Below are 26050 nucleotides of genomic sequence, written 5' to 3'. Positions count from 1 at the left end.
CATGCCAACATTCCTTAATTTGCTCTCCCTCTCTCCAAACACACAACCAAAACTGCAACAGAGGATCTCAGAGCTGGGAGGGAAGAAATAAAGAGAATGTAAGATGCTAAAACAAGGGGAAAAAAAAACTGTAGAGAAGGACAACAGCTTACTCTGTATTTTCTGTGATGTAAACACAGAATTACTATGAAAAACAGCTCAGATTACTTTATGATACTGAAACAATCGTGTGCCCTAAAATAGAACTAATTGTCATTATTTAAAAGTGCAGCAGAAATGACCAAATAAACCCTTTCTGAATCTCCCACTCACACACAGTTTCAGAAGACCTCTTTATAGAATTCTGTGACCTCTAATACAGAATTAATAGAAATACACGAAGCTCTTGCACACCAAAGCTAGAGCTGATCAAAGAGATACATTTATTTTGCAGTTTTACAATGGCATGCATCAACCATTTCAACAAACAGGCAAAACTCATGTACATGAGTTTCAACATAATTTTCCATTTCATCTACACTTCTACAGACCATCATAATTTCAAAGAAATCTCTGAAAACATCTAAGAGCTTTGTTGCTCGTTTTGGCTGGGTTGGAGCTAATTTTCTTCACAGTAGCTTGTATATGGTGCTGTGTTTTGGATTTGTGCTGGAAACACTGTTGATAATTCAGGAATGTTTTAGTTACTGCTGAGCAGCGTTTACAGAGAGTCAAGGCTTTTTCCAACTTCTCACTCCACCCCACCAGTGAGTAGGCTGGGGATGCCCAGGGTGCTGGGAGAGGACGCAGGCACAACAGCCAACCCCTGCAAACCTCAGGGATATTCCATTCCCCAGAGTGTCACGCTCAGCAATAAAAAAACGGGGATAAGAGGCAGAGGGTGTGTGTGTGTGCAGTTTCTCTGTTGCTGCCTGGGGACTGGCTGATAATTGGTCACCTGGTGGTGAGTTACTGCAATTTTTTGCATCACAGGTTTCTTGCGTTGATTTTTGTTGTCATTTCTCCCTATTTTCTTTTTTTTTTTTTTTAAATTAACCTGTCTTTATCCCAACCCAAAGTTTTTGTGCTTTTACCCTTCCAGCTCTCTGATACAAGCCAGTGAGAGGCTGCATAGGGCTTAGTTGCTGGCCAGAGATAAACCACAACAGGCATCCATCATTTTGTTCTCACCTCTCCAGCTTTAATTCACTACTTTTAACATGTCACTTGAACACTTTTCCTCACTCTCTTCAGACTGCTAACAGTTTTTAGTATTAAAAAAACCAAACTTGTTTCGAGTTTTCCCTTTCTTCCTTTAACACTTTATAATCAGCTAATCTCAAGAAACTATAAAATCAACAAATTTCACTTTTAATGACAGTGAGTAACACCAAACAGCAACATCAAAATGGCCAAGTAGGTCAAGTTGGTGCTGTGAGCAATACTGGATTATAATACTGAGCAAAACTCCAATTTAAGAATAATTCACTGTTTACTTCCTGTATCCAATTCAAAGTATAATTTAAACCTTAAGTACATCAAAGGTCATCTCTAATAACCTAAATTTCAAAGGGGTATCTTTAGGTATTATTTCCTTCTGGTTACCTAAATACACTGTCATACTAAGTGAAGTGGAAATATTCTAGAGTGATACTTTGGCAGAAGTCAATGATAACATTCTCATCAAGTAAGGAATAACTAAAATGTTACCTTCAGGAATGCTACACAGAGCTAAGTTCTATGATATCGACATCAAACTGTACATTAGATTACAGGAAAAAGAATTCTTATGGAACTTGCTATTGTGAAAAATGCAAACTATTTACCATAAAGTGGAAAAATACTTCACTAGTTCATTATAAAATATGATGGTAGGTAAACCCCACATATCTGAAACTATTTAACACACCCCTCATTCTGTTTTTCCATTCTTGCATCAGAATTGTATTCAAGAACAAGTACATATTACATTCCCATAATACTGTATTCTAAACAACTGATGTTACCTGCCAGAGAAGCACATGCATAATTCTTAATTCCACAAAGATCTGCACATCTAAAGCCTAATACTCATTGTAAGCATCAGAATAAAAACTAAAGTCATGATTTGACACGAAAGTGAAGTTTCTCAGGAAGTTTGGGTCAAACTAATCAGTGGTCAAGTTTGGATATTGGCACTTGGAGTGACCACTTAGGGCATGGACACGCCTCTGAGAACACAGGGGGTTAAAAGCAAGAACTCCCAGGGGAATTCTCTCTTTGGTTCCTGTCAGAGTGCTGTGCAGACCTCCCCTGCTCAGCCATGGGCTGGGTGGGGGAGAGGAAGCCACGTGGCCTGGGAGAGGTAGGCCAGGGGCTGAAGGACTGGAACCAGCAGGCCCCCTGTGGATGGAAGCGTGGAGAGAAATTGAGATGCCTTTGTTTCCCCACCCCCCCCACCCCCCCCCCCCCCCCCCCCCCCCGCAACAGAGGGAAAAGAGACAGAGAGCTTGACAGCACCTGGAATTTGCCAGCAGAGGAGAAAGAGAAGGGGGGGGAAGATGCCCAACCGTGGGAGTTGGGAGTCCTGGGCAGAGATTTCAGCTGTCCAAGGACTCCAAGACTTTTAACCTTTTCTTGGGAAATGAGAGCTTTGTAAAATATTACTCCTCCTCGATTTGAAAGAGAAGAGAGACAGTCTGGGACCTGAGATGTTAGAAGAAATTTTTAGGTGGGAGGAGATGATGGAGTGGCTTGTGGATGGACTTTTCTTGCTAGCCATAGACTGAACCAATTCCTCCTGCAACAGAGACTGCATTTTAGGGGGATGCAATGGTGAGCCAAGAGACCTGCTTCAGCGGCTACCAACACAGGAATGGAGTGAACAGAGAAGAGTTGAGGAGGGTGTGGGGGTGCCCTCTGTCTTCAGGAACAAGATGATCTCTGTTCCTGAGATCCTCGCCCCAGGGGAAGAGGAAATGGCGAGGGGACTGTTGTCCCAGAAAAGGAGAAGCTGTTGGACCCTCGGCTCCAGGGGGGAAGAAAATGGGGGGGACTGTGGTCCCAAAATGAGAAACTGTGCTGTTTTCCTTAGGTCCTTGGCAAAGCATCCTTAAAAGAGCCCTATAAGAAGTCTGTCCATGCACAGTGGTGAGAGCACTGTGACATGGAAAGGAGAGTGTCACACTGGCAGTTTTTCTCCAGGCAGTGCCATGTGTGACATGGAAATGCAAGAGGTGGCAATGGTGTTTCCTGGGGGTCTGTGGTACAAGACAGACTCCTCTCTCCCTTAATGTACTGAGTATTGATTATCTGAGGGGTGATGATCTGATTGAGGGTCCAAGTTGTGTCTCACTGTGGTTTGCTGGAGTTTGGGTGGGGGGAGGAGGAGTGTTTTGGAGAGTTTTCATTCCAGATTTAGTGTCTATCTTTTATCATAGTAGTAGATTAATAAAGTTATTTTTTCCTTTATTTCTAAGCTTGAGCCTGCTCTGCTCTGTTCCTGATCGCATCTCACAGCACTTATTGGGGAAAGTGCATTTTCATGGGGTTGCTGGCATTGTGCCAGCATCAAACCATGACAGCTTATTAAATATATAATGAATTCAAGACAGAAAGCACTGGCATTTTAAATAACTGTAACCATCTTGGGTAATCAGAAGGTAGAACTATCCAAAGCAGCACAGGCTGCAATAATTCAAGGAAACAAGTCAATGTTTGGAGTTCTCATGACTTATACCATAGAAAACTACTGTGAGAAGGAAGCGATTTGCATTCAATTCTTTCAAGTCAAAGCAGGTGAATAAGATCCAAGGAACAAGCAGTGAAGATGAATTTAAATTACATTGCTATCTATATTAAAAGAAAGTGAAATCAAAACATTAAAGCTTTGCTTGAAGTGACTTTGCTTGCATTCTTCCATCCAAGTATTCTAGTGACCGTCTCCAATATACAAAATATTGTGGCTACTAAATGATTTAAAGACCCCATATTTTCCCTCATTAACAATACTGGAAATGTCCTTCTCCATTTCAAGGTATACAAAAACTCTGTAATATAAAACTAGAAATTCCATATTTATTTGAGGATAACTTTAATTAACTATACTCCCAACTATGTAATAAGATTATTACACATACAGTAACAGCTTAATTTTAAAAAAGTACCAAGTTTGAACTTACTGTAGTAAAGCCATATAAATATGACAGGAACAAAAAAACCAGTTTCTCCTTCAAGGAGAAGAAATTTCAAACAGATCATGCTGAGTACATTCTTCCCCGAACTGGGTTATTAGAATATATTTCTTAGGAAATATCTCGAACTTTCTTCATTTCTGGATATCTGTTAGCTTCCAGCAGTGTCAAAAAGTCTCTTGTCTATTCAGCTGAAGTACTAAGACACAAAAGGCACTAACAGACTCCAAGAAAAAAAATAAAATAATTACATCTAAGGAGCCCAAATAATGGAACTGGAGAGACGCACACCTGTTTTCAACTCAGGCTCCACTATCCTAAAAAAATGATAATCCAGAGATGCACTCTGTGGGCAATTTCTGCTAAGTCAGTACATCTAAGAAAAAACAGTAAGTTTATGTAAAAATACATGATGCAAATTTAGCACTTGCTTTCACCCAAACATTATCCCTAACATCTAAGCCACTTACAGATTTTCCACAAAGCTTAAGATTTGCCAAGAGTCAGTGTCCAGAACACACACACAGACTTTATTGATGCTTCCAGCTGACCCCTCTTCTTGCTCCCATAGAGCCTTTGTGTCACTGCCTCTGAACTACCCCAGTTTCAGTATGTTTCCTTACATACTAGAAAGGAATGTAAGGAAACATACTAAGGAGGTATGGAGAACTGTCCAACTCAGATTATGGTTTTTTCCTGCCCTATTTAATTTTTAACTGTGGCAGTTAAATTAACTACTAAATTAGAGGTGTAATTAACTTCATGAACTTTTAATACATCTATCTGCAATGTCAATGGAGTATCAGTGTATGCAACAGCAAACAGACAAAAAAAGAAAGCTTTATAAAAAGCCTCATTGGGATCTCAAACCAGCACAGAATAATTAAACAGTTTAGTTTAACACTGTACTAATCTATTCCTGTAGATTATCAAATCAGGTTGACCTGTCTAAAACCAGTAATAGTGTATGCAAATTCATTATAGGAGGACAGTACTGAAATGATCAGTATTTTGGGTTGCCGGCAGAACAAACCACTCATTATGAAAGCTGAAATTGTTTCTTAAATGGAATTCCCAAGATACATATCACAGTACTATGTCTTCCTCTAAATCCTATAAATAGCTTTTTCCGTCTTACCTTCCAGGATGGACAGAGATCTCCCCTCCTTTCCCTCAAACCCTCTTCAACACAGTGTCTAGAAGATGGACAAAAGAAGCCTATTTTTGGGAGTCCAAGAAGAGGCTGATAGTGGCACTAGGCCTTTAGGATGCAGCTTTTATTCTGTTTTAATCCAGCTAACCTAAAGGAAAATGGGATTGGAAGAAATGCAGATGCAAGTGCAAGCCCAATATAGCATCAAAGTGTGAATTTTACCTGTGTGCATTCTACCCATTGTAAAGTATCACGAGCGTTCCTTCCCTCTAAAAATTCCTGAGTCCAGACTTTAGCACAGACCTTCAGTGACAGTTTATTCACACATCTCTACAACTACTGGTTCTTGCTTGGGTTATTTACATCTTTTCATTATATTTAGTTTTCTCTGTCTATAAAATTATAGCTCACACAGCTATGGCCCAGGGACTGAAAACAGCAAAGTTCTGTACAGATTTAAGAAAATCACTGCTGTGCTCTTCATTTAGCATTTATATAACAAAAAATAATTCTTGTATAGACTAAAAGAATCTCAGGAGTATATCTGAACACTTCCACTTACTTTCCATTCCAACATATTACACTGTTTCAACTTCATGTTTACAGGTATCCAAGGAGTAACCACGGAAGCAGGTCAATTTAAGAAGCAGCATTCCAAACAAACAGCAGTTATATTTTGAGTCTGATAACTGTTGATGAAATTCTGTAAATCCTCCTTGTTGTGCTCTACAAAATCTTGAAACCCTCTGATCAAGTGAAATGCTTCCTTGGTATGAGAAGTCATATCTCATTATCTTTGAAAAACACAGAGGAGTAACCTTTGAATCATGCAGAGAAATATTTACATGTACATACACACAAAGTCAAAACTCAGAAGTCACAAACACTGATTTTGGTAGTGTGCTTCAACTTTAGATGACACTAACTCCTTTGAAGAGTGCTAATACAGGAAAGGAACAGTTATCTGTTGTTACTTCCCATGCCCTATTTTCAGATATGCTACAGATTCGCAGCAAATCCTGTCCAAGTGTTCCTCTACTGTTATATCTGCACTTCAAAAGTCATTATGTCTCATGCTCCTTATCAATTTTTTTTTTTAATCTTTGAAGCCATCTTCTCCTTTATTCTCAGTTTTCTTTTTAGCCATTTTTAGATAGCACTAATACTAGAACTACAGGTTCCCCACAGCCCTGCTCACAATATATCATTCAGGAATATGCAAGTGGTGTAAATTTAGAAACCTGAATGCACAACCTGTCTTGGTTCAGTCAAACTTAGTACCTGCTCCTTCAGTTTATTAGAGATGACATTTTCAAATACAGAATCACTGGTAAATCTATACAAAAGCAGAAACTACTCTAGTGGCCTTATTCTGCTTAAAATTAATTTAGAATAATTCAATCCACTGGGGTTTTATAACTGGATTTTCCATAATAATCCTTCTATTTGCTAAACCAAGTTGAGACTACTGTCAAGTTGCTTCACTACTTGAGGAGTGGTGACACACATATAGGTCACACATTACCAAGGATAACTGAACTACAGTCATTCTTAATAGCATTTATTTTCTAACATGTGGCCGAAAAGCTCACTTCCTACAGCAGTAAATCCTCTGCTTCCCCCATTACTATATGGGTCATCCTTTATTAAATCTACAGCAAACTCCCAGCGACATCCAAATTTGTGATTTTTCTTAGGTCAATATCAAAGAAGGGAAATAGACTTTTTATTTGTATCTTTAAACAGTTACAAGAGGATAGCCATAGTGTATTTAGTTTAATCAAGCAGGGCATACCTTTCAAAGACCTTGTGCCACCCTTTGGCACCTCCTCCCACAACCTCTGTGAATTGGTTTCATGCTCAGAACTGGTGGTACAAGTTGCTGAAAAGGTCCATTAACAAAAGCAGCTTGGTTGCTAACCAAATAATCACCTAAGCAGACTAAAAACAGTATCTTGCCTAAAAAGACAGTTTTCCAATGTGTTTCAATCCAGTCTATCTGAAGGTGACCACCAAAAAAAGTGGTTCCTCCTATTCCACTGTCTGTGCATATCTGCACTCCTTACACAATAGCTACACAAGGCACTGCATTTAAATAGCCTGACAATTTTAGTTTTCATTAGGTCAGAGCGCTATTTCAACTCACTGTAGATCTACATGACCCTGAGTTGCCATGCCTCATGTGCATCACATGTTTTGGGAAGGAAAAGCTGGAACAGAATTGCCCATTGCAATGTACACCAAAAAATGCACTGGAATAAATATACTACAAAAAGTCTATAAAGTCTACCACTATGTCTCATCAACATTAGTGCTATTTTTGTAATGAAGTAAAGTTTTGACAGGACAATAATGTTTCTTAGCACGTAAGGGGGAGAAAGCCTGCAACTATATATTCTTCTTCATATTCACAATGTGTATAATTTTTCTAACTCTTCTTTGTCATGTCATGTACTAAAACACTTGTGAGTAGTATAAATTCTGTTTCTATAGGCTACAACCCCAGCAACACAGCATCAACTATTCAAATGGAGACAGGCAGCACATTTTGAAAACAGCATAAACTAACTTCACTCAGTTTTTTTTTTTACTTTTTTGTAATTCTTACTGCTTTAAGAAAGAAGGTAGCACACGTGTGCTATGCACACAGATGAGTCAACTACTATTCAGAACAAAGAAAGACTATTCAGCAAGAAAAAATTACAGTGATGTTCAGTGTTCTGAACAGCAAAAAATCAGTTACTACTTAACATCCCTTTCCTCCTGGCTGCATCATCTATCTATCTTAAGCCAGTAAAACCGTCTTGCACACCTGCTACAGAATTGCAGAGGGATTTTACTAGTTAAAATGTAACAAAGTAAAACCAGATTAAGAACATAAATACTGATATTTTTAACTTAAATTTTAAAAGACTTTTTGAAAAAAATCCCACTGCATGGATGAGTTCCTACACCTGCTTTTACCAGGTGGTGAAGGGTAGGATGGGAAGAAAACAAATGCTTTACACAGTATTACGGCTACTGCTGGGGAAGTACAGGTTGTTAAGTTACAAAAGACTGGAATAACAGAACAGAAAATGAAACTCAAGATGGATATATGAAAATGTGCATTAAGGGAGGTAATTTATTTCTTTAGTAAAGAATATGAGAGGAAAAAATGCTTCAGAGAAATACCAAAATAAGACAGACCTCCTACAAGAGTTTGACCAAAGGGCACACTACAATTATTTAGGTCTAAATAACTACAATTTAAAGAAAAAGCCATTTCACCAAGTGCAACAGTATACAGATCAGTATACAAAAAGATTCTTACCAGTATCTCTCAAGAAAATAGCACATACTGGACTTAAGAAAAGCACTGCAAGTCTTTGGAGACAAACAGACAAAACAAAACCTAAACAAACTATAAAAAGCAGCTTCTCTGCCTCAGGAATTGATTTTTCAAGTATTCTTGCAATGAAGCATAATTGCCATTTAAGTAGCACATAAGGTAAATGAAACTGACTACCAATGATAAATTCTGTAACACAGTGATTATAATCAACCGAATCCTTGTCAGAAGCGAGATTTATTTACACCACCTCTGTCAATGCAACCCAACATTACAAAGCACTATGAATCTCTGCAAACATCTGTAACCCCCCTAAAAAGAGCTGGGAATCTACTAATTGAATTAAGCTTCAAATTTAAGGGAGGGGGGCAAGGTTAAGCCTCAAAGGATAATAGAATTTAATGGTCTGAATACATACGTAACTCCACCAGTCTCTATAGAATAGCTCATGCAAGATAAGGGGACCCAACCCAACTCCTGTTTACCTGAGTCAACTGATGGCACACATTATTTTGTCAGCATATTCATCAAAGAGAAAACAGAATTAAAAATCAGGACAGACAGAAGTTCTCAATAGTGTATCCTGCAGAGAGACTCAGTACATCCAGTCCTCCTATCAATTTTCTCAAGCATTCATTACTTCACTTGATTGAGTATTTCTTGCAGTCAGAAGAGCTGTAGCTTGCACTGCATGCTGGAGCAGGGCTGCAGACACTCTCTAGGCATGGTGAGTTTATGCTTCCTCAAGCCACAAGGAAACCAGTAACTCTGAGATTTGAAATTGTGAAGCACGTTTGCCTATTTCTAGAGAATGGGAGTCATCAATAAGTCAATCAATAATTCTTGATTTGCCACAGCAGATTTATATGTTTCCCTATGAAATTTCAAAAGTCAAAAGCAAACTTAAACCAATGTAACTGACTACGTATAACATTTCTGGTGAAAGCCATCAGATAGGAAATGTAGTATCATGTCTTACAAAGAAAACAAGCTTGTGGTAATGAACGTTGTTCCTTTTCACATCAAATCTGACTTCCCCTCTTTCCATTCCTTTAACTGAACAGCTCAGTTTCCTTCACTGTTAGAATCAGAAACTCAAGCATTTTCCTCTGCTTGGAAAAGTGGGGCTTCTGTCAAAAATAGTAATAATAAAATAAAATATATTAAAAATAAAAAAAATATATATATGTCAGAGGTGGAAACAAACTTTGCAGACAGAAGGTTACATCTGAAGTAGGGACAGCATTTTTAATCAATTCATTTTCACCTGCCCGATAAAGCTTATCTGAAATGAAATACACCTAGAACAAAATCCCGTGATTTGTATCTCATCTGAAGGGACACAATGAGCTTCTCTCTAAAGATCATCTTTAAGTTTGATCTTTAAGTTCAAAGCAGACAAACATAAGCAGTCTAACTCAAAAAAATCAAAGACCTGATAGTATGAAATAGTCTCACCCCTCTGCAATGTTATTGCTGGATTCTTCTACCATATCCATCCCTGTAAGAGAAATTTCTGCACACTCACTTAAGTCAAGCAATGCAATAAACAGAAGGCTTAACAGAAAAATGTCTCTTAAGTATCTGACTAACTTTTAAAATATAATTAGCATTTTAACTGTTTGCATTTACAATGGAAAAGGTTTCCCAAACATTCAACAGAACCTACATTTAGAAACACAAAATATTGCATTCCAGCTAGGATTCTGTTTGATATAGATGATTTTTCTCCCTGCATGTTTTCATGCATGCGGTCTGCCTGACCTCTTGAAAACGCAAGTTGTCACTGCAATTACGAGCTGAGGAAGCAGTGGTGCAGATGGACCAGGACGTCTGCTTCAGAATTTGCTCAAGCATTCTCCAAAGCCAGCAGAGCTGAACAATAATCATGGAATACAGGAGATCAGATACATATGAAGGCCTCTACTCGTAGGCATCTTAATCTTTAACTGTGTCCTGCTTCAAGAGGTTACACTCTCATGACAGCATGAACAATGTAGTAACAGAAGTACCAAAAACATGAATTTAAGTCATAATGTCAGTTTCTCAATTTCTCCTCAGCACCAATACCCTCACATTTTAATGACAGTATAACAGTTGTATACATAAAATGTTGCAGTTACACAGAAACTCAAAAGAAACAAAAACTATTTTCATTTTCATACCTGGGTTCTTTGTGAATCAAAATTTTAAGGCCTAATCAAACCTAACTTGGAAAGATCAAGCTACAGCATATTTTGCAACAGTCGAGCTCTCCTTGTGTTATACAAGAATTCTTTTCTTCCTGCTTCGGATATAACACAGCTTTTTACACCTACATGCAAAGTTTAATTCTAGAATGAGTGTATCTTCAGTTTATGATTCCATTCCCAGAACATCAGTATTTTCAATTATCATTTCATGTCGTAAGTCAGGAATTTGCATGCAGTAGCTCCAGTCCATTTAATTAAGAATAATTTTTTTCTTTGTAGCTAACCATCCATTTTCATACATAAATAAAAAAATAATAGTTTTGAACTTTTGTATTACCCAGCTCAAAAGCTATTTTACCATAAAGTGCAGACATAGTAGAAAAATAAATTTCAAACAAGAGGAATGAAGGCATCTAATTAAGTTTGATGGACAGTGAATATTTTATAAAATACATAAGCAAATCAGTGTCCAAAGATGCAAACAAAACCAGATCAACCCTATACCAGGTTTTCAAATAAAGTTCATGAGAGCTTTTAGAACGGGGGAACAACCCCAGAAATTAAATCTAAAAATATTTGACTGTATTAGACAGAAAGATACAAGAACAGCAAGTTTTTCTTAAACCCTTGATACCCAGTCTTCATTTTGCTTCCAGGGATGGCCAACAGCATATGCTCAAGTAAATGCAGATTACAAAAGCAGGGCAGGAACGCTGCAATAGTTCCCTCCTACCAGTATTTAGCCATCTGTGGCTTACACTCTTCCTGTGCAAAGACTGTTCCTGCAGGTTTGACAACCCTTGTTCAATTTTCACTTAATCACTTTTCAAAAAATTTTAACTTTCAGGATGAATCCAATTACAAGCTGCAGGAAATTTTTTTTTTCTTTACTTAAATAAGCTAGGTTCTTTACAAGACCTCTGTATCTGCATATGAGAAATTACAATGAATTACTCTCTCTTCATGTCTATGCCACTTAAAATTTTACACACTTCCTTTACTTCCATCTCTCACTTTTTCCCTTCACAGAACAAGAAGCACAGTCTGCTTGATCACCTCTGCAAAACATTCCACACTTTCAATCATCTTTGCTGACTTCTGCATCAAGAAGGCAGCAGAAAGCAAAAACTGCACATGGAACATGTGGTATCTTTATAAAGCAGCCTAACAGCTTTCTTTTTTTCTCTATTGTTTTCATATTTGTCTTTTTGGCAAAGGAATCAATATTTTGATGGAATCAGTCACAGTAATTCAAAGCCATGCACCCTCTTGACGGATCTAAGTCTTACTTAGAGCCCATGTTTCTGCACCCACAGTTTCGACCAGTTTCCTCCTCCATATAGACCAGCTTGCATTTAGCAGAACCCAAACAGTGCCCTTAGGTCAAGGAGTGGGTCAGTATAGCACAACTGCTGCCTTTGGCAGGTTGTTTTCACTCTGTTTTTTCCTTAACTAACCTTTGTAACCTCACCACTCACCCCAAAACACCATGAACCTCTACAGAACCGAAATACCTCTTTGTAGGGAAAACAGGTTATGTAATCCTTGAGAGCTCAGACCTTTCAGGACCCTTGGAAGAGCAACCTGGTTGAAGTTCAGTGTTAAACTGTGAACTCACTGTTAAACTGTGAACTTACACTTATCTATACACTCAATGACTCTGCCCTGCAGATCTGGGATGGTAGGTTTCCCCTCAGAAAAGTCCACACTGATTCTTCCTCACCACAGCACACACATCCATTGTGCTCTCCATAAGCTTTATTCTTTGCTACAGTTCAGATTTGCCAGGCTGAAGCTCTCAAGATTTCTTCATCCCTCATATCCTTGGTGCCTTTAAAAAAACAAAAACAAACCACTGGCTCTAGTCACATTTAGCACTTCCCATTCCTTTGTTAGCAATTAATGAAATTTAAATCTTACACATTCTGTTAAACAATCCAGCAATTTCAGATCTGAGGCCCTTTAAAAACTCCTAATCCTAGCAAGTTAATGGAAGCTTTAGTTTAGACTTCAAATTGAGAATTCCTTTCCCAAGCCATTCATTTTAATTCCTCTAGAGGAAACTTCCTCAGCTTCCACAAACAGCAAAAAGGTAAATAATGTGTTTTCATCTTCTTCAGCACCTTTGTATTCCCCAAGTATTTTTGTGATCCCATTATCACTTACAAGCAATATGGATATGGGTGTCTTCCTTTGCTATTAGCTCATACCAGCTTTATCACAAAGCTTTGAGGAGCTTTTACCAATAGCTGATATGCACTAACTGTGTACTGTTCACAATCAGCTCCAAGCATTTTGTTCTCCCTTCCGATCCCTCAGTCTTGCATTAGTCTTTTTGACGTAAAAACTCACGGTCTTTAGTGAGGTTTTCATGACTGCTACAAAGCTGATTTTGAGACTATGTTTGAGCTGTTGTACTCAGTTTGACTGTCCCATACAGTGATGGGATTGCTCACTGTTACAGGTGAGCTCTTCAATTGCTACATCTTAAACCAATTCCTGGTTTAAGGAAGAACTACTCAAGAAGAACACAAGAGCTGCTCAGTACATCTTAACTCAGTGTTACCTGTAAATGCAGTTGAATGTATTTACCTACTATGATTAAGCTTTCTGTCAAGCACAGCAAATTAAACATTCCTACCTTTATAATTGATGCTATGGAATTAAGAATTTTCCACAAATTATCCCTTTGCATTCCTGGCCTAAGACAGCAGCCTCATTTTAAAACCACTTTCTCAGCTGACTGTTTTTAAAGACTTCTGGCATTCATATATTAGCAAGCATACATTCCTTTTTGAAAGAGTTACCTATTGATGAAACTATTTCTTGAGACTTCTGTTATTTTCTACTGTGCTCTATTTGACATTTGCTTGGTTGGTGACAAAGGAAGACTGAAATAAATGTTTTATTAATGCTCTGTATTTATTCTGGCAAAGACAGGCTGCTGCTGCAGAACAAGACTGTCATTATGTTTCTCAGTCTTGTTTCTGGATCATTTGGCAGTATGAACAAAAGCTACATGTCCCCTCTTCACAGAGTCCACCTCTTCAGTAGACTGTCATGTAACATGATCTTTTGAACATTCCTTTTTCTTTTAATTTTTTTTTTTAGGAGTAAGCACACATGCAAAGCAGTGATAATACATCCTTATTCCATACTGTTTTCAAGTATAGCCAGCTACCACAAACTACTATCATATACAAGTTTCACAGACTACCCAAGGCAATAAAAGTAATTACACCTCTGCTGTACCCTCCATAAACACAAGTATACAACATATTAAACAGCTGTAATATACATAGAGAACAGACTCATGCAAGAAAAGAAATCCTAGAACAAAATGATTCTTCTTAGCCAGTCGTGCAAGCATCTTCATCTCAAAATACATATTTATTTTGACTGCTAGATTATTTTTAAAATAAAATCCTGATTTAAAGCTGATCAAACTATGGATAGTAACCCTACCTACATCCTGGAAAAAGGGAACCTTCAGACTTTTTAATTATCCTCCTGACAACACGGACAATCATTTGCTGTAACATTTTCAATGTGTACGAGGTCTGTTTCTGTTCTGTGAAATGACCAGAACCATGATTTGTTGGGAACAAGATACAACCAAGAACAGTAAGGTCTTATGCAGTGTCAAGGTTTAAGAATCAAATTAAAACATCCCTTCATAATATGCAGAAAACCTACATTTTATTTTTAACCTGTAGATATTTCAGTGCAATTATTTTTTCCCCTTTTGGAAATGGGTAGTTTAAACGGTAATTTAAAAATTGAAGACTATTAATCTTTATTTCAGACTTAAATAGAAGGTAATTTTAAGTCCATGATACCAAGAGAAATTGCAACCAAAAAAACCCCAAACAAACCCCCAATATACTCCCATTAAGTAGCCTGCTCACTACAGTAACTTCAAAAACAACAAAACACGTGGCACTGCAAGACTCTTATTCATTTCAGACACTAAAACTTTAAAGGTCACATGTAAGTCTGTACATGAATTATACAACTGGTAACTTTCTAATTAAAAGAGCACTAAGCCATTTTTCCTCCTACTGTAGCTCTGAATTTTAAGAAAATCATTATCTTTTCCAGCTACAAGATGATGGCCAGAAGACTACAATTTAATGATTGTTTACAACATGCACAACTCATATTTGACAGAAGAAATAAAAAAAGGGTAACAATAAAGCATGGACTTCAGTTTATTTTTGTGTCTGTGGTATGGCCCCCAAAAAGGTTCCAACCATATCAAGTTGGTAATTTTCACCCAAACAAAAATCTGAACTTTATTAGAAGGCTAAAACTTTAAATCAGAAGTCCTGACGTGAGCTCTTATAAATGAAGCATTCAAGGTGACCATACCGTACTGAAGTCCTGATTTCTCCATGAAGTACTGATTTAGGAAACAGGTCAGACTAAGATATTTAAAAGAATATAAGAAGTAAGAATGTGAGTATTTTTGAAAGCTGCAGCGTGACTGCCTTCAGTACAGCACATATACATTAATTATTAATACAATGAAATTTTCATTTGCCACGTTCTTTACATTTATTTACAATTTATTTTTCATCCAATAATGTTTTTTTTTAGAAGATCAGACCACATAAATTAAGACAATTACTCACATGACAACTGTTCTTCCTTTTTTCAGATGCCTATAAGGCAGCAAGTGGAAGTCTACTTAAAAGGCCACCACTACACAGCGTTATTAACTCTACTCAAGTATAAGTAACCCTAACTCATGTTGCCAACCATGCCACAAGAAAGTCCTTCTTTTACCACTGCTTACCAAACTGTGAAGAATTCCAGGCATTTAGTTCCATATTTACTGGTTCCACTGCATCCATAGTTCTAAATACAGTATAATGAAAAAATGTACTTGCATTGATTATGTAAATTCTTTTTATTTAACAATATAGTTAAATTTAGTTTTTTAACCGCATGTCCTACAGTGCTCCTAAAGAACAAGCAGGACAGACAAGATCAGTGAAGGAGAAAGTATAAGTAATTACTGTTAAATAAAAACTGTTACAAACTATAGCAGTCAAAGAAATTGCCACCTGCCTCAAGCTCATCACTGAAAGGCTCAGACAGCAATCAAGCACACAGCAACTTCAGCTTTCATGTGATAAGAAGGTGAACAAGGAAAGAATGGTCCAAGTGCTGCCTTTCCTTCAATATAAAAGGATGTTAATAATTTGAACATGGATTTTGTTTTGAGCAAGACTCAGGGACGGAGGTCAAACTTAGGTGCAAAGAGGAAGAGAAAAGGAGCTAAGATACAAACCTGAAGCTTCTCCAAACATCACTAACTACCACAGACTATACATCCCACAGTGTTAGCTACAATTTTAAAAAAGCAAACTATTCCTCTTTACAGCAAAATTTCTAAGCTTTTAACACCTATTTATATGCATAATCACACAAAATCAGGTTTCATATCTTAAATCTCAAGTGGAGAACATCCAAGTGTCTCATTTTGATGCAGGTGAAGAAAATTTTGATCACACTCCTCAGACACTTAGTTTTATCCAGCTTTCAAACTTCCATGCAAATACAGCTGTTCTATTCTAGCAATTTTACTTAAGGTTCTGTTTCCATTTCAGAATAATGAAAACAAAGATTAATTTATTCCTATCCACTTTCCTACACTCCGCATAAGACCCAATGCCAGCTATCTTGCACACATCACAGTTCATCAGCCAAATTAAGCAAGCCAAGTTAAGACTCCGCCTTTTCCAGCTTTCCTGATTTGCAGAAAGAACTCTGTGACTACATGTTGGCTGCTGCACTCTGTCCAGGTAACAGTACCACCCAGACAGACCTTTATACACACTGTTAACACCTGCAAGGTCACTTCCCAGGCATGCAGCAGTGTGTCAGTTTTACACACAACAGAACCAAACCTCTGCAAAAAATACCTTCACTTGGAAGGGCATTTCCCTTATTCTTACAACCTGCACTAAAAGTACACTGCTCTGAACAATTATATTTGCGTCAATTTTTAACATAGTTTGAAAACTAAAATATGATGGGAAGCTACCAAAGAAATCATACTAGTGGCACACTACTTATTTTTAATTTACAGATTTGAAACTCTGAAAGTCTACCTCATACTATTCAACTGGACAGCTTAGACTGTAGTATAAAATGCTGTCTGTAAACCTCAATAGTTTTATCTCAATTTCAAAGTCTAAAAATATCTCCTCGCTCATTTCTCTCAAACTGCAGAGCTGCACATTGCAATGCTGAAAGATGCTGGTCATTCAAACCAACTGCAGTGCAAATTGACACCTGGGAGTCACTTCAAGTGGGAAAAAAAATGAGTAAAACACTCCTGGATCCAGTACTGGCTAAAATATCTTAATGAAAAATATTTACAAACCTAACTACACTTTTATTTTTAACTGGAAAGTAGGAATAACATTACAAAACCTGTTGAGATTATTAGAACAGCAAGTGCTAAAGGCAGTATGTGCAGAATTGCTGTTACTAATGGATCATTTTCTTGAAATTTATCTCCCTCTGTGTTTGAGTAGACAAAAAAGAGCTTGAATAAACCCATTTATCTCAAGGGCAAGTAACTTCAATTATCTTTAAAATCTAATTTTTCTAACATAAGAAATATATGAAATGGAAAAAACCTGAAGAGCACTGAAGAGCAGACATAAACCATTTGAACAAAAAGAAGTAATAAATAGCATAACATCAATAACTATGCAATCTTGTTACATGCGAATATATGTGATATAGTACCAGAAACAGAGGGACAGGAAAAAAAAAAAATCAAACCTTCTGAAAGTCATTTAAAAAAAAAAGTCCAAAATGTCTTATTAAAAGATATCTTTGGTTTTGGAAAAATGTAGTTATGCTATTAAACTGTTTATATAATTCTAAAATAAAAAGCATGGACTTAAGAAAAAAAAAATCCATCCATGCATGACAAAACAGCTCTAAGTTGTGTAAGGTACAGTGTTAGTACAACCAGTTTTCTACCAGTTTGGCAATTTTTACTCCTCATCATTTGAAGTTATGAACTGAAGAAGGTAAGAGTTACAGAAGACCAATAAGTGGTGAAAATGCCTTATAATCTACCCCCAAACTTTAAAACTGACAGAGGACCTGCCTTTTTTGAAAACTATTTTTAAATCTTTCTCAGATCCTTGCTGATTACCAAATTTGTTCTGACTGACATATGTATCAGTCAGTCCACTACTTTGCCTGGGATCAACATTAAGCCAATACACCAGTAATTCCCTAGGTCATCCTTGTAACAATGCTGGCACAGTAGCAGATGTCTTCCAGTCCTTTGGAATTCTCTCAGTGTCCCAAGATTGATTAGAAATCAATATGGGAATTCTGCCAGGTATTTCAAACTCTTGGGGCTTGACAGACCTATTTTTAGTGTCTCTCTACATTTATACTGAAAATGGAAAGCATCAAAAAACATGTATCATCTACTTTATCCCTCAAAACAGATTTTTTTAAACACCCCCCTGCATTCCATTAGAGTATCTATAAATTATATAAGCTGTGTAGTGGTGTTAGGTAAGTTTGGGTTTTTGTTTTCTTCTTTAAGTTAATACATTAAGTTCTTTTCATAGAAACACCAGCTACTATTTGTTCAATTATCCTTGGTCAATATTATCTTTCTATAAAATTCCACAAAAGCACTTTATATTCTCCTTGGCTGTTTGGAGATCTCTTGTATGTGATTTTTCTTAAAGGTCTGCTTTGCCTAGGTATAGCCTATTGTTTCTTCTACTGCTTACTTATGGGAAAGAACTACAGGCTAACTGAACAATGCACAGAATACTTCTTGGTCTGTATGCATCTGACTAGCACAGCTACTACACATTATTTTTGTCTTTTTAACACACACAGTAAAGGTCTGCCTCCTTTAAAGATAAAAATTATTAAACTTCTTACTCAGCTGTATTTCCATGATATCTCCCTTCTTCCTTGAAATCTGCAGAGTTGTTTCCCAAGTCCCTTCAGCCTATAAAGCTCAACTGACAGTAGCTGTTTTTCAGACCAGAATATTTTCTCCCTGCAAACCACCAATTTACACATCACACAGGAAAGCTTTCCAGCTGGATATAGAAAAACCAAAACTCTTCTCCCCTGCCTATTCAAGTCACTGATCTACCAGTAGACGTTGCAGAACAGAGTAAGAGTCATGGGCAAGTTTGCAGGTCTTGCTTCCCAAGCTCCTGGCAGCATTCATTTGAAGTACAAACTATTCAGCAACCTGATATAAGTATCAACACCAATAAAACCCCCAAACTGACAGCTAGGTGCCCCCCCCACCAGAAAGGCAAGCCTTACTCATCTTTGTAAGTCCATGATTTCACCTAGAATGTTTGCCAAGAACAGGAGAGACTGACTAGAACACCAATGGTTGATGCTTCCCTCTTCATAAAGACCCATTAACACTAAAATCCTTCCTGACAAGTGCACAAATTACATATTTAGAAAATCTTATCAAAATGCTATCTCAGTACTGACTGCTCTCTGAAGGATTCTAGAAAAAGTATGGAATGTACAACTGATGTCTACAGTCAAGCTTATTTTTTTCATTTTTGTATGAAGAAGACACATAAGAAGAGACACAGTTGTCATCCTGCATGAATGGCACAGTGGTTAGCTGGACACAAGAACCAAGAAAAGAAAGGAAAATATTACAGTCACCGCAGTTATACACTAGAAAAGGGTATAGGAAGAAAAATCAACTAGACCAAAGCCCCACAGGACAGTAAAGATAGTTCTCACAAGAAACAGATGCATTCTGGTCACAAGGAAACAACTTCTCATTTTAAGCTTCAAAATTCTAATTAAGGCTCTAAAATACGCAGCAGAACACGGGTATTTAAAAGCTGTCCTGCGTCACATAGATATGTTGAAGTCTTGCAAGATTAAATTTTAAAAAATAGTGAAAATGTTCAAACTTCCAAAACATTAAAGGCTTTACTGAACACATATTTCAAGATAAAATCATAGCTACCTATAAGAAATACCATTTCTAACTTCCAGGACAAAACCCAAGTATCTGATATTCATTCTCCATTAACATTTTTCTGACCCAGATACAATCTGTTTTTGAGAAAAGTGTTTTTAGATATATCCTGCCAACCACCCCTTTCTCAAAAGAGATTAAATCTCATCACCACTGCCATGCTGCACAGCCAAGATCTGATTACATCTAAAACACCAAAATATCTAAACACACACAACTTTCCTTAAATTAGCCCCATAAACTCTACATAAACAGAACCTTACATTTCAAATGCTGAAGGCAACCAGCAAAACAGTTTATAGGGCCAACCAAACGTTACTGTTACCACAGCAGGTTTTAAGTCTTTGCAGAAGTAGAAGAGATTTTAACCACACTGAAAGCCTGCTAGTTAAAGCACAAGCTCAGTAAATCAAGCAAAAGGAGCGAAAGGCAGCTGCAATTTTCAGGGGCTTTGGTTTTTAAAAACCACACATACATCTTGGTTTTTACTAGCATGAAATCTCCATTTATTCTCCTTGCTTACAAACAAGTGTTTCAGAAGGACAACTGCAACCAGAAAAAAAAAAAATATGGACAATAGTGACTTGTATAGTGTGAAAATAATTGCCTGTAGCACATGAAGACAACACACAATATTACAACACCAATCTCTTTGTCTCCAGCAAAGAAAAAACTCCAGAAATTGTGACTTTCAGTTTCTAAAAAAGGACAACTAGTTTTCATGAAAAATAGAAGGCAGCCTACCAAGAATAGCACTATCGAAAATACAGACAGGAATTTAGCTCATTCACAACTTCTCCAGTAAAATTCATTTTAGTGCAGTAACACAATAATGGTCTTCAAAATGCACTTTTAACTGTTCATTATAGTGTAGGAAGGTATTTTCCAACACACCTGGAGTTTCCAACACATACACACATTTCTGTATTAAATATCTATTAACCACACTCATTCTCATGTATCACGATTGCTTATATATGTGAAGGACACAGGATGAAACTAGGAAAGGTAAAAAGGGAGACAGAAAAACTAAAGTAGGTGAGAGGTCATTTGCAGACCTGCACAGCTAAGGACAGATGAACCTTCACACCTCTGGGTTAGTTCTACTCCAAGCATTACCTGCTTCCAGAGAAACGAAGTGCTTAACTATAGCCCACTGCTCCCTTATCCTACATACACACATAAAGGAAGCACAAACTGAACAGAGATGCCACTTTCACATTGCTTGAGACCTACATCATTCAGCAGGATCCTTGCATGACAGACTAAAATAAACAACACAAGGAGCACTAAAGAACCTTTTATAAATACATTTTGGCCCTCTTCAGTTGGTAGCTCCAGAACTCCAGGCAGCACATGCATACTTTTCTTTTAAGTAGGTACTAGGGACGTATCGGTAACATTTCATATCACTTGTGGCTTGGATTTTATGAAGAGTTGTTTGACTCCTGATTTGCAGTTGAACTAGCAGACTTTATACAAGCAGGGTATTCTGATTTGCCCAGCTTAGTGCTCTGAAACCACCTTTTCAGGCAGACAAATCCATGCTCCAGATTTTGACACAAAGCACTAACAGTTTTTGTTCAGTCTATTAAAAACTTTATGTTCAGATGAGGATTTTTTTCTCACCCAAGACCTTTCTTTCATTCTTTATGCAAACAGTATTTTTACAGTAAGGTTTCCTAGACTGTAGCATGGCTGAAAAGCAATACGGAAACAGCAGTGGAGGCAACTCACTGGAAAAGGAGCTTCTAAATCCAATAATCCTTCTGACAGCTTGCTGCTTCATGCTTTCTGCAAGTGGACAATTTCAAGGATATACTCATTCCTTACACAGACTAAGAGTTGTTGCTATGAAAGTAAACAATACAAAGTTCTAAATTAACTGTACTTCATTAGGTGACTAAAGAAATCTTATGTTTTCCACATAGAGAGAAAACCTCTCAGAAAGGATAAAGTTAAATTAAACTCAACTGTTCTGTATAAACCCAGACACAACCTGGCAAATCATCAAAAAAAGGATGCTACAAATATCAGGCTTAATTTCATCTCTGTTAAAAAGATAAAAAACATCTATAATTCAGGTTGTATTACTCAATATTTTACTTTCTTCTAATCACAAGAAAAATGGTCATACTAGAAGGACCTAATCCTAACACCTGTTCAGAGGTCAAACTGCCACAGTCTGGAATGGTGCAAGGTTTTTCTCACAAATCAAAAATAGATGATGTATAATCTTAATGGAATGCTACAGATTTATAAGAAAATAGACAGGGATTAAAAATGACAAAGGGAGAGCATTAAAGATTCTTAAAATACTGCTTGTTAAATTCAATCTAAAAAGCAGAGGTAATATTAGTTTGCCTGTTGTACAAGGATACTGTATTTCTGATCACTGTTTATCAAATACTTCAATAGCAGATAATTTTATACAAACAATATAAAACAATGTAAATAGTAGCTTTAGAGAATGAAACAAAAAAAAAGCCAAGTAACAACTGCTTGTTAAAATATATGATCTATTATTAGCAGTAAATAAAAAGCAACATTTCATTACAGTCATGCAGTTAGAAAAAAGATCTTAATGGAGCACACAGGTAACTTCAGTGAAGACTAAACAAATATTCACACTAAAAAAAAAAATGTTGATTTGGAAGATATGGATTTGGAGATAGGGAAGTACTGCCATGATTTTTAAAAGCTACTTTTATTTAACTACCATTTAAAAAATCCAATAAAACCATAAAGTTAGACTTTGCCAGATTTAGCACCAAATTAAATTCATCTCTAAATTACAGTTTTACTAATGTTTTATCATTAATGTTGCTGCTCTTCAAAAGAAAGCAGTAAGAAGTCCATACCCCTTGATTAAGGTGGAAAAGAACTGCCCAGCTGTAGTCTCAACAGATGAGGAGCTAAAGGGACAAAGCACAACACATGCATCCTATTTCAAATACTGCTGCAAAAATCATAGCTCAGCTTTAAAAGCCATTGTACTTTATGTGAAACATGCATGATATGTACTTTTCTCCAAAAATTTTCTTATAGATAGACATGAGCACTCCTCTACTCAGGAGTCACATATTGCCACTTCCAATCATGCACAAAACCAGACAATGGAACGTGCTAAATTAAAAAAAAAAAAAAAAATCAATAAGCCTCCACAGTAGTTAGAGGCTTTTCTACAGAAAAATACCCTGTCTGATATTTTTCAAGCTCATGAAGCCCCTGTATATACATAAGGTAGTAAACACAACATTGCATTTCTTCTTTCCTGCCTTAATAGTTTTTATACCCACATCACATTGTTTTCCTATTTAAAGCCCCAATCAGATCCACAGGAGAAGGATTCAATGAAGCTGTAGGATAGAAACCACTGGGATGTGTGCTTAAGGGTCTCCTCAAACAAATCAGTTTTCATGACACAAGAGGCAGACTGCACAATCCAGAGGGCTTGCTTTATAATCTGCAGAACACAATGGAGCCATGCTTAGAGGGATCTGGATGATACTTAAGATAGATCAAGCTACTGAAATAAAGTATGGCAGAAACACAAGATTAATACCAGTGTGTAATTCTATGGATGACATACAGACTGGATAGGAATTTAGTTTAACAATAAAGAAACGTTTCTCTGGTTTATTTCAAAGTTGAATGCACAGTCTAAAGTCAACAGAAGGGCCAAAGGGTTATCCATTTAATCTCATTTGCATAAATTATAATATTATTGTCAATCACTCTAGTAATATACAAAAAATGTAATAAAAAACCTGTTTCTCATCGATTTTAATTAAGAAGAAATAAATAGGTGAAGTATGGTCATTTTTGCCCCTCCCTTTGTCAGGATCTTTCACAGACAAAGAAATCAAGAACAGGACAGGATTGTTTTTTTTTTAAATAAGCATTAACATATGAATTAACAGAATGACAAAATAACAACTTCGAATTACTTATACTTATTTTTAAAACAAGCAAATTTCAATTTAACATTATCTCATCAAACAAATTCATTTAATCAGACATTACTGTACAAAATCAAGATCATTATCTCCAAAACGGAAACAATTACACTAGAAAGGGAGGGACATAATCCATTTACGTATTACTTAAATTAAACAGGTTTTTCTCTAGAAGTCTGTCAGTATTTTGTCACACAGGGTCAAGGCCCGCCTGTACTCGTCATGTCAGAATGGTGAAGCCCAAGTTGTCCTTTTAAGCTGCCTGTAATTGGATGCCTACATGTGCTTTGTACCATCCAGCACCGGTACTTCCCTCACGCTTCCAGACGAGGTGGCGCTGACAGAGCCGCACCACAAACCCAACACCCCTCCTTCGGCCCGAAGCAGGCAAACGTTCCCACATCTTGGGAATCCAACAACATGGGGGTCTGACTGATGATCTCCAGAAGCCCCTTTCAACCCTAACACCTCTGTGATTCTGTTATCATCCGTGGCCGCTCCAGCTCTGCCATGCATGAAGAAAGCTCTCTTCCCATCAGCTATTTCTCCACCAGGAACGACTCGCCTAAGGCTCTCCCTCGCACATCTCCCGGACCATCCTCTCCCTCTCCAGCCCTCTCCCGGCTCCGAAGAGCCACCAACTCCAGACATGGCCCGATGTCACCGTCTCTCGCTCTCCGCCACCCCCTTTCCTCACCCGTCCCTCCGCCCTCACCGCTGCCTGTCACCTGCTCCCTCCCCGCCGGCCGTCTGCTTCCAGGTCAGCTCAGCTCAGCTCCGTGTCTGCCTATTCATCCTGCGAGTGGGGAGGAGGAGGAGGAGGAGGGAAGGAGGAGGAAAAGAGCCCAGCGGGCGCCGCAGCGCCCTCGTCGCTGCTGTCAGCACGGGGCCGCTCCCGGCGAGGGGCGATGCTCACCCGCAGCCCAGGGTGCCCACACCTCCGGGGGGCTGTACTGCACGACCCAAACCTGTGCCACTGCTCAGCCCACAACCGCACCGCCCCCGACCCTGCCCTGGCGGGCAGTCCCTCTGCCTCATTCCCTGAGAAGCCCCACAGCCCCCCCGCAACACAAACACACACAGGCAAAGCGGGCCCTGAAGCGCACCCCGATATCTGGCCGCCCCTTCCCTGCCCGCCCGAGCTGCGCCTCACCTAGTGCCACCTCGCAGGCTTTGCGCAGCTGGGAGTGATGCGCCTTCTTCACCTCCTTGTCGGCCAGGATCTTCTCCAGGGCCCGGGTCAGAAACATGTTTTTCGTCTTCTTCCCTTCATACATGGGCGCAATCGAGCCGTGAGAGGAGGAGAGTGGAGCGGGGAAGTGAGAGCGGGGCACCGGCCTCTCCCACCGGGAGCGCTGCCAGGGGCCGCGGCGGCCGCGGGGGAAGGGCTCCCTCGCAGGGCGTCCCGACACCCGCTCGGCGGCTCCCCCGGGGGAGGCTGGGGTGGGCCCGGGCGGCGCCGACAGCCAACCCCCGCGGCTGAGGGAAGACGAAGCCTTCTCTTCCCTTCTCCTCCCGCCCCCGATGCGTGTGTGCGCGGACGGCGCCCGTCAGTCCCCGAGCCGCCCCCGGCCCGCGCCCGCCTCCATCAGCACCGGCGGCGGCGGCCGCAGCAACAACCTGCCCTCGCCATGTTGGAAGGAAGCGACGTCAGGGCCGCAGCCGGAGCGGGAGGAAGCAGCGGCCGTGTCCCGGGAGGCAGGGCGGGCGGAGGGAAGCGGGAGGGCGGGGGGCAGTCGCCTTCTGCCCGCCCCGCGGCCGCGCTACAGGTGAAGAGGAGCCGCGGGAGGCAGCGAAGAGGGACCCACGGAGATGGCCGCTGGATGAAGAGGAGGGGCAGGGCTTCCCTTCCGGGCCACCAGCGCTAGGAGGTGGAGGAGGAGACGGAGGGAGGAGGAAGGCTCCCCCAAGGATGTGCCACCTGCTCCTAAAGGGCGTGCTTCGCCGGGGCTGTGGCAAGGGGCCTCCTTGGGAGAGGAGCTGCCCTCCTTCCACAGCCACCGCCTTCCCTGAAGAGAAACGCCCGCGGCTCCGGGGAGCGATCGGAGAGCGGCTCCCGGCTCCCAGGGAGGGAGAAAGGGGCGTTGGAGGTGTCCGGGCTCCCCGGGGCAGTCCCTCCGCCCTCCTCACTCCCAGCCTGGTCCTGTAGCCGTGCCCGCACCTCCCCTCGGGCGCGGAGGAGCGCTGCACCTGCGAGTTGGCGTGGTACCCTTCCTCTATCGCCTGCGTCCTCTAACTA

At 39.2% G+C, this 26050-nt stretch overlaps 1 protein-coding gene across 3 annotated transcripts in view; it reads right to left on the bottom strand.

The window, feature by feature from the left end:
* The window catches only part of ARFGEF1 (ADP ribosylation factor guanine nucleotide exchange factor 1), an 85835-nt gene extending 60193 nt beyond the window's left edge, over nt 1-25642 (bottom strand). For 2 of the 3 annotated variants that reach the window (XM_068187216.1, XM_068187230.1), the window contains exon 1: nt 24965-25642. In XM_068187216.1, the coding sequence (XP_068043317.1) occupies nt 24965-25088 (124 nt within the window). In that variant the 5' untranslated portion in view covers nt 25089-25642. The remainder of the gene's footprint in view (nt 1-24964) is intronic. The other variant, XM_068187223.1, reaches the window with a different exon arrangement.
* Nucleotides 25643-26050: the final 408 nt, after the last annotated feature.

The sequence above is a fragment of the Anomalospiza imberbis genome, chromosome 1, assembly GCF_031753505.1.
Source record: "Anomalospiza imberbis isolate Cuckoo-Finch-1a 21T00152 chromosome 1, ASM3175350v1, whole genome shotgun sequence".
Taxonomy (NCBI): domain Eukaryota; kingdom Metazoa; phylum Chordata; class Aves; order Passeriformes; family Viduidae; genus Anomalospiza; species Anomalospiza imberbis.
Note: the sequence above shows the minus strand (reverse complement) of the source record. Positions and strands in the feature narration are given on the sequence as shown.